The 9689-nt window shown below is 43.7% G+C and overlaps 1 protein-coding gene across 1 annotated transcript in view; it reads left to right on the top strand.

The window, feature by feature from the left end:
- The first annotated feature begins 975 nt into the window (after nt 1-975).
- The window catches only part of ZFP69B (ZFP69 zinc finger protein B), a 10535-nt gene continuing 1821 nt past the window's right edge, over nt 976-9689 (top strand). The window contains exons 1-4 of the mRNA XM_021684235.1: nt 976-1285; nt 3865-3950; nt 5739-5865; nt 6128-6223. Coding sequence (XP_021539910.1) covers nt 1159-1285; nt 3865-3950; nt 5739-5865; nt 6128-6223 — 436 coding nt within the window. The 5' untranslated portion in view covers nt 976-1158. The remainder of the gene's footprint in view (nt 1286-3864; nt 3951-5738; nt 5866-6127; nt 6224-9689) is intronic.

Raw genomic sequence — 9689 nt, forward strand, 5'->3', positions numbered from 1 at the left:
TCCAATCTCCCCATGGAAACATTCACTTGCCTCTTGCCGGCAGAAGGGAGACGGCTCTATTCAGTAGATTGGGTGGGGACAAGAGCACCCGCTCCGTCTCCTTCCGCAAGAGTGGGGCTGCATCTCCCCTGGTTGGGATCCGGAGCAGCAGCGAGCCCGGAGTGACGGAGTGACGGAATGACAGGGCCTCCCGGCGAGCATGCCGGGAAGCGCCGCGAGGCGGAGGCTGCCCCGGAGGACGCTGGGAACCACGCGCGGAGGCCGCTGCCGCGCAGGCGCACCGGCCACGGCTGCGCTACGTGGGAGCATCTCGGCGCTGCGTAGAGGGCTGCCGGCCGACGGGCGAGGGAGCGAGGGCGAGCCGGGCGAGCCGGCCAGCGGGGTGAGCGGGGGCTGCGCCGGGTCTGGGGCGGGGCGACGGGAAGCGCCGGCTCCGCCCCGCCTGCGGTCCCCGGTGGCGCGTGGTGCGCCCGGCGGCCCGGGGTCGCGCTCAGACAAAGCCCGCGAGGTCCAGGCCTGGAGAAAGGTTTATTCTCTCCGTTGCGGGAGGAGGAGACGGGATTGCAGGGGTTCCGTAATTTGCCACGGCCAAGCGAAGCGAAGGAGCTGGGATTCAAGCCCAGCGCCTTTGGGATTTCAGATCTCAAGACTAGTTTAAACAGAGTACTACCCCCAACAAAGAACTGGGCTTTATTCATCTCTTTGTGTTTCATGACACCAGTACCGTGGTTTGGACCGCGTGGGCTGTGTATATGCACCGTCTTCATGTACCTTTTGTAAAAAATAATCACTACTGGTGTAAGTTCTAGAATTCTGACTGTGCGACTGAACTTTCTGGATCCTTTTGCTGACTAATGTTTTCTGTCCAGTGTCACCAGGGGGCTGTAGAGGTGGCTGCTTAGAAACCTGGAGCCTCCCGCTGCTTGCTAAGGAGACAGCGCTCAAGACGAGATGTTCCTTGCGAGCCTAGACATTTAAAAGGTCCAGACTCCGGGTTTTGGTACTCTACGTTCCCAGGTGCGCCAGAGTGGAGGACTCCAGCACAACTGGGAAGCCCGAGTTCCCAGCAGTTTGCTTATCAAAAGTGGCCAAGCCAAATAGGACCTTCTGCTTTGTGGGCTGAGACAGAGAGCCCCATAAAGGAGTGCTGAAGTCATCATGCTACGGCAGCTACTCATCACCCTGCCCATGGAGGCCAGCACCTGGGTGAAGTTGCGCCATCCAAAGAAGGCCAAGGAGGGGGCGCCCCTGTGGGAGGATGTGACTAAGATGTTTGAAGGAGAAGGTGAGAATAGGCTGGTTGGAGGGAAGGAAGAAAAGCAGCGTCCTCTAGTGTGAGAAGGAAGGTAGACAGCTGAGCGGAAGCATCTCTTGGGGAGGCAATTGGGTAAAACGTCTCTGGAGTTCTTGATTATGGCTCCTGGCCTGGAGTTTTCCTGAATAATACTGTAGGTTCAACCTGAACCCGATATCTAAGTGTCATGACTGTATATGTTATTTCTTTTCATTTTCCCCATGTGGGGCAAGGAAGACTTGCCTGATTTTCTTTATTTTACAGTGAGGAAATTTGAATCAAATGAGAGACCTGTCCAGGCACTTGGTGGCTAGGTCAGAAGTAGAAGGCAGCAGGGAAAGCACCAGGTGAGCCTGGAGTATCTTGTGCTAGAAAGCAAGGAAGAGTCCAGAGACTAATGGACGTGTACCAGCAGGATGGCAGGTTTGGACAAACTTAGGACTGTTAAGTATCCAGATTGATTGTAACACCTTGAATAAATAAAATTCCATAAGTTCATGATGACACTTAAAATAAAGAAAGGGGAGGGGCGCCTGGGTGGCTCAGTCGTTAAGCACCTGCCTTCGGCTCAGGTCATGATCCCAGGGTCCTGGGATCGAGCCCTGCATTGGGCTCCCTGCTCTGTGGGAAGCCTGCTTCTCCCTCTCCCACTCCCCCTGCTTGTGTTCCCTCTCTCGCTGTGTCTCTCTCTGTCAAACAAATAAATAAAATCTTAAAAAAAAAAAAAATAGAGAAAGGGGAAAGACTCATTTACCAACAGTGGTGGTGATTCATACACTGATTTCTTACTTTGGAAATAAATTATTATGGGAACGAAGAATGCATTTACCTTGCATTTTAGGTCATTTGCAATTGCTGAGGGAAAGCTTTTTACAGAAAGTATCTGCCAATAAAAAGAATAGAAGGAATGAGAAACTATTTTACTATAAATGAAATAATTGAAAAGCTAATGGGGCAGGGTATTCACAGGGTGCCAAAGTATTGCTCCCATAAATTACTTGCTAAATGCTAAGGAAAGAACATTCTTTTCCAGTGACGATATCTGGTGGTCACTGTCTTTTTTTTTTTTTTTTTTTGAGATTTTATTTATTTACTTAGGAGGGGGAGGAAGAAGCAGACTCCTCACTGAGCAGGAGTGAGGAGTGGGGCTCGATCCCAGGACCCTGGGATCATGACCTGAGCCAAAGGCAAATGCTTAACCATCTGAGCCACCCAGGTGCCCGTGGTGGTCACTCTCTTAACCGAGTGTGTCAATGATGGGATAACCTCACATTTTGTGTCTTCTGGGTAGTGTAATAAAAAGCACATTAGTATCACTCATGAAGAATTCCTGCCAAAATATTTAACCTGGTCCTAAATTGAGCTTAAAGGCTGAACTTCTGGTTTAAAGAAAATACAGGGGATTGACAAGTAAGGTAAACCCTAGCACAGACTGTTGGTTTCTTAAGAAGCCAACGTCAAGAAAAAAGAGGGAAGTACTATTCTAGAGAGACTACAGATAACAACCACTTTGAATGTGTGAACCGTGGTTGGCTCCTGGGTTGGAATAAATCCAGAATAAAAGACAGTTTGAGAAGAGTTGAGGAAATCTGAATATGAATTGTTAACTTGCTTAGGTGTGATAAATGGTATTAGGATTATGAAGAAGATCCTTATTTGAAGTAATTAGAGATGAAGTATCATGATGTCTGCAACTTTGAAAAGGTTCAAAAAATATATCGATAGATGAAGCAAATATGGCAGACGTTAACAATCATTGAATATAGGTGGTGGATATATGGGTGTTCAATATGCATGATAAAAAGTTGGGAAAAAATACAAGGACAACAATTTATTTGCCTTAATTCCTAGTTCATATTTTTAATACCTAAATTCAGCCAGTATTGGAATTCTAGCAACCTGGCAGGGTGTTATGCTTAACACTTTAGCAGATAGAAAAAAAAATGAACCAGATAGTTGCTACACATATATTCATACTAATATTCAACTGAGGGAGATAATTATATAAATAAATATAACAGGAGGCAGTCTGAGATCGATACCTAAGCAGAGATAAAAACAAGCTTTGGAAGAGTACAGGGAAGAAGAAGCTTTCTTCTCATTAAGAGTGTTTGGGAAAACTTCACCTGAACCGGTCCAGAAGGATATCTCAGTTTTTCACCGAGTAGGAGGTATGTTCAAAGAAGGGTGACTGGGGCTATGTGGGTGGGTGAGTCCAGTGGATGAAGAAGGGTAGAGAAGCAACGATGGACTGGTTGTGGAGGATCTTGAAATCCATGGGCAGGTATTTGGATTTTTCTTTCTTATCAGTGGGGAAGCTTTGAGGATTTTTGAACAGAGGAGTGGCCCAGTAGATCTGTGCTTCTGGACCAGTGTTGACCATTGCAGAGTATTAATGCCCAAAGCAGTGCACTGTAGCTCCTTTTCATTAAGGAGGCCCCTGTCTGCGCTGAGTTGCTCTAAGTGTCCCTCTCTGTGAATGTTTTGAGAGAGGAGCCGTGTTCAGCAGGTCTGCAAGCTGTTTTTCTGTTTGGGGAGATGTAAACCTCATGGCTCTTCTCCTTTTTCAGTTTTGCTCTCTCAGGATGTTGATGAGACCCAGGGAGAAAGTCTTGAGGATGAAGTCACCTCTAGGCCCTCGACAGTGGAATCTCAGGTGGGTTGGGGTTTCCTGTCACTTTCTTGAACTTGTTTCTCAGATTTTAAGAGCCCTGGACTTTGATTTTCTTTGGCTTAACTTGCTGGGTTGGATTTTCTTAGCCTGTTCTAAACCAGGCCACATTGATTCATTTCACTGGTCATTTTCCCACTAATAGTAGATGGTTCCTCATAATAGGAGGTTCACCATAATAGAAGGTTCCTGAGGAACCTTCTTGTTTCAGACAAACCTCTGGCCATTTATCCAACACATTTAAAAATCGTGGGGGATGGGCTAAATGGGTGATGGGTATTAAGGAGTACACTTGTTATGATGAGCACTGGGTGTTATATGTAAGTGATGAATCACTAAATTCTACTCCTGAAACCAATATTACACTATATTCTATATTCTAACTAGAATTTAAATAAAAATTTGAAAAAGTAAAAATAAAAAATAAAAATTGTCCTGGGTTGTGTGTGTGTGTGTGTGTGTGTGTGTGTGTGTGTGTGTGTAAAAGTATGTAATGTAGTTCTTGCCCTGAAACCTCACAGTGTCATCTAGGGGAAAGACAAACATTGTAAAACATTTTTTTTTTAACTTAAATTCAATATAGCACATCATTCGTTTTAGATGTAAAACATTTTAAGCAACATTTAAAAATTAACAGAATGCAGTTCTGACATTCTTGGAGATGTAATGCACTTCATTAATGACCTTTAAGAGAGGATTGCTGGTCATATTTTGGAGCAGAATTGTAGATGAAAAAGTAAATGAGTAGAGAAGTTACTGGCAGGTCATGAAGGGCACACACTAAATAGGCTGACCAGAAAAGAAAGGAAAACTTCCAAGAGCAGTTTAATAGTGTCTGTGTATCATAAGTGAGCTAATCAGAAAACCATTGGCAGCAGGCAAAGCTCTGTGCTACCAAACCCCCAAGTCATAGGGAAACTCAGAAAATAGAGTAATCAGAAAATCAATATAGAAGGAGATATTCTTAGAGAACAGAAGACTTTTATAGTGGAGTGATCTTAGTTTCCAAAATAACATGGTATAGGGTTTAATCCCATATCTTTAACATTCCTCAAATTCAGTTTTCTAATGGGTTAAATGTGGATGCTATTGCCAGCCCAATAGGCCTGAAATGCCTTCCAGACTTATTTATAATACATAAAAAGCATTAGAGTCATCTTTATACTTAAGGAATGTGTTACTATCTTAACCTTCTGGCTTCTGGGTTCTCTTTGCATTTGGTAATATTTTTAAAAATAATCATAAAATGGTTATTTAATTTGTGTGGATCATACATGACAGGCTCTTGTACTTCACAACATGGTATCTGCTTTGGTCAAATCTTCCTTACTAGGCAGAATTCATACTCTCTCCAGGAATGTGGGAATGTGCTGTTCTCATGTACTTTTCTTACTAATACCCAGCTAATGGTATTTTACCTATGCTGAAATGTTCTCATTTTAACCAATTCTCTCAGCCTGACAAAGGTCCCTGTCTTCTCTTGCAGCCTGAGCCTCTTTTGAACTCTCCCTTTCCTCAAATATTCCTGATCTTTATTGTCCTTAATCCAAATTATTGTATACTGCTCTGAGACCTTCTTTAATATTTCATGAGTATTTCTCCTTCAGCCAAATGATAAGTTGCAAAAGACAACTTATATGCTTTCTGCGTTGTTTGTAACCTCCTGCAGAGTCAACCAACCAATTTTCAAGAGAGTGTCCAAGTAGACTTGGCTAGAATCTCTTAGCATGTAGGCAGTATTAGAACTGAAAAGGAACATATTTGATATTCTAGGGACTATTGACCTTCAAGGACATATCTGTGGACTTCACCCAGGAGGAGTGGGGGCAACTGGCCCCTGCTCACCGGAATCTATACCGGGAGGTGATGCTGGAGAACTATGGGAACCTGGTCTCCTTGGGTAAGGATGAGTTCCCCTTACAACCAGAACCTGCCTGTTCGAAGAAAATCTTTATTTCTAACCGAAGTGCTATGCTTGGGCTTTGGGTTATGATAGAGCTTTCTAGTTCCCTCTAAACAGCAAGTCAGGATAGCTGTGGTCTCTTCTGTCCTGGTCTTTCTACTCTACCCCTCAGCAGGCCTGAATACCAAAGAACTATCTTTAAATTCTTGGGATGGCTCTTTGACCTCAGCACATGCAGTGTTTTCTTCTTCATGAGCAGGATATCAGCTCTCCAAACCTGGTGTGATTTCCCAGCTGGAGAAAGGAGAAGAGCCATGGCTGATTGAGAGAGAGATTTCAGGAAGTCCAAGTTCAGGTAAGAGCAAGGCAGTTGGGGCCTTTGTCATGTTTGCTGGAGAGCTCCACTTGAAGCCTTCTCCAGGCTGTGGGGGAGACCATGCTATCTGGATGGGACCCACGAGAAACCTGATTACCACCTGCATTTGCCTCTTCTCATTAGTTTCTCTGGAGTATTGGGGAAAGAGATGCCTTTCTCATCAGGGTTAGTTTTCTTGACTAATTCTCCTGACCTGACTTCCGTGATTGTCTTGCTTTCTCCAGTATTCCATACCTTGCCCTGATCATAGCTTCTTTCTCCTGTCCATTCAGGTATTCATGGGTCTCCTCTCATTAAGGACAGCACCTTTCACCAGATTCTCATGTCATTTTATCATGGATCTCACTCTCACGATTCCTTTAAAAATTTTTTCCTGAATCTTACTCTGTAATCATAGTTTCAATTCTGATTTTCTTTTTAACTTGTATAGTTTAACTTTTTATTTCAGATAACTTAGGACTCTGTGAGAAATCCCCACAGAATTCCTTCTTACCAAATCAAACAGCTTTTAACAGCCTTCTTCATCTAAGAACAGTAATAATGACAGCTGTTCATCCAGGTGGCCTCTGTGAGTCCTGTGCCTACGTTAGCCGCATCTTACAGAGGAGGAAAAGAAGACTCACAGGTTAAGAAATTTGTCCAGCATCACTTAGCTACTGGTTGGTGGAGTTGGTATTTGAATTCGAATCCTCCTGACTCCACAGTTTGTGTTCTTACAGCGCTATTCTACACAGTGGCATTAGGTTCATAGACCTCACCACCTTCTTGGTATCTGTCCTTTCCTCCACCAGCCAGTTTAATAATTTTTATCTCCTCTATCTCTCTTATTGCCTTTTCAGTGCTTCTCATCAATATCCTTTTTTTTTTTTTTTTAAAGATTTTATTCATTTATTCGACAGAGAGAGACACAGCAAGAGAGGGGACACAAGCAGGGGGAGTGGGAGAGGGAGAAGCAGGCTTCCCACAGAGCAGGGAGCCTGATGCGGGACTCGATCCCAGGACCCTGGGATCATGACCTGAGCCGAAGGCAGATGCTCAACGACTGAGCCACCCAGGCGCCCCATCAATATTCTTTTTAATACAGATACATCATTTCCACCTCTGTTAGGATAGGCTAAACGACTATAGCAGATAGACTTTAAAATGTGGCTCAAATGGAATAGGAATTTCTTGCTCATACACTGGTCTGGGGGAACCGGTTAGGCCAATGGCCAGTTCTTTTCCACCTAGCAGATCTGGGATTGAGATTTCTCCCACACGGTGGCTGCACCATCCCCTAGGGCCTGCTCCTCATCTAAGGATAGCCAGCAGCAGGATAAGAGCATGCAGGAATCCCATCTGGGAGCTTTAATGGGCCAGCCTGAAGTGGTTCATGTGACTTTTACTCTGAGTCACTTATGGGAGAAACCTTTGTCCCTTAACTCAAATCAAAATCAAGGAAGATTGGGAAATATAGTGTAGCTGCATGTCCAGAAATGGGAAGAACAGATTTTGGTGAATATCCAACAGTGTCTGCCACAATCCCTGAGGGGCCTCTGTCTTTTACGCTGCTGTTTTATATCCGCACAAATGCCCACAAGTGCGTTGTGATGGTTTCACTTGTTCCTTGACACCTATATTTTCCATATTTCCATCTTTGTCTCATACATCCATATGAACTCTATTCCCACATACCCCTGGTATTTAGGACATCTCTGTCTAGATGCACTGTTGTCACTTCAAACCCAATACATCTGAAAACAGAGACCATCTTCTCTCCCAAGCAAATTTCTCATCCTGACTCCTCCTATTCTTTTAGTCTCAAAGAGCAAAAATCATGGTATCAGCAAGAATGTATCATGTTTTTCTACTCTCAGTGCTTCCTCATTTCTCATGCTTCTCTGATATTACCTGCTAGTAGATCCACTTTTCCTCTTCTTTTTTAAAATTATTTTTATTTTTTATTTTTTTAAAAGATTTTATTTATTTATTTGACACAGAGAAAGAGAGAGAGCACAACTAGGGGAAGCGGCAGGCAGATGGAGAGGGAGAAGCAGGCTTCCCGCTGAGCAGGGAGCCCGATGCGGGGCTCGATCCCAGGACCCTGGGATCATGACCTGAGCTGAAGGCAGATGCTTAACCAACTGAGCCACCCAGGCACCCCTGTTTTTAAAGATTGTATTTATTTATTTATTTGTCAGAGAGAGATGGGGAGAAAGAGCATAAGCAGGCAGAGGGAGAAGCAGGCTCCCAGCTGAGCAAGGAGTCTGATGCAGGACTTAATCCTAGGACCCTGGGATCATGATCTGAGCCGAAAGCAAATGCTTAACCGACTGAGCCACCCAGGTGCCCCTTCTTCTCCTCTTCATCTTTGTTGATGCAGTGCCAAGCCAAGTTCCCATCATTTCATGTCTGTTACTATGATTTTTAGTTGTATTTTTGATGTTTTATTATTTTTCTGAATCATTTTGAATGTTACTGTCAGATTTGACCTCTTGAAATATGACATTTTTCTTGTTCTTACCCTGAAAAGTTAAGTGACTCCTTATTCCCTGTAGAGATTCTTCCTCTACGGGCACCCACATCTACTGAGAGCACACATATCCAGAACCCAGTAATTCCTCTTTAGTAAATCCTATGAAATATTGACAGGAGTGTAAACAAATGTTTGCATAATGATAACATGAAAAACTGGAGACAACCTAAATATTTTTCAGTAAAGTCAAATTATGATACGCCCACCAGTGGAATGCAGTGGGATGCATTGCACTTGTTAAAAAGAATGAGATAAATCTAAATGTACAGACAGAAGGGGGCCCATAAGATATAGTTGAATAAAAAACAAAACAGAGGGAGCTTGGGTGGCTCAGTTGTTAAGCGTCTGCCTTCAGCTCAGGTCATGATCCGAGGCTCCTGGGATCGAGCCCCGCCTCGGGCTCCCTGCTCAGCGGGAAGCCTGCTCCTACCTCTCCCACTCCCCCTGCTTGTGTTTCCTCTCTTGCTGTGTCTCTGTCTGTCAAATAAATAAAATCTTTAAAAATAAATAAATAAATAAATAAATAAAAAACAAAACAGATGCAGAACTATATATATCCCTTTTTTGTGCAAATGTATATTTGTGACCATACATACATAAATGTACACATTCGCATATACATACTGTTGGGAATATCTAAATGGATGTATTCCAAAATCCTAAGAGACTAAGGGAATGGAGATGAGATTGAGAGAGGCTATTCTCCTATATTATTTAATGTTTTATTTCAATGTGTAGAAAGTATGAGATAAATACTTGAAAAAAACTTTTTTTTTAAAGATTTTATTTATTTATTTGAGAGAGAGAATGAGAGAGAGAGAGCATGAGAGGGGGGAGGGTCAGAGGGAGAAGCAGGCTTCCCACTGAGCAGGGAGCCTGATGCGGGACTCGATCCCGGGACTCCAGGATCATGACCTGAGCCGAAGGCAG

This window comes from Neomonachus schauinslandi, chromosome 4 (genome assembly GCF_002201575.2).
Source record: "Neomonachus schauinslandi chromosome 4, ASM220157v2, whole genome shotgun sequence".
In the NCBI taxonomy this organism is placed as follows: Eukaryota; Metazoa; Chordata; class Mammalia; order Carnivora; family Phocidae; genus Neomonachus; species Neomonachus schauinslandi.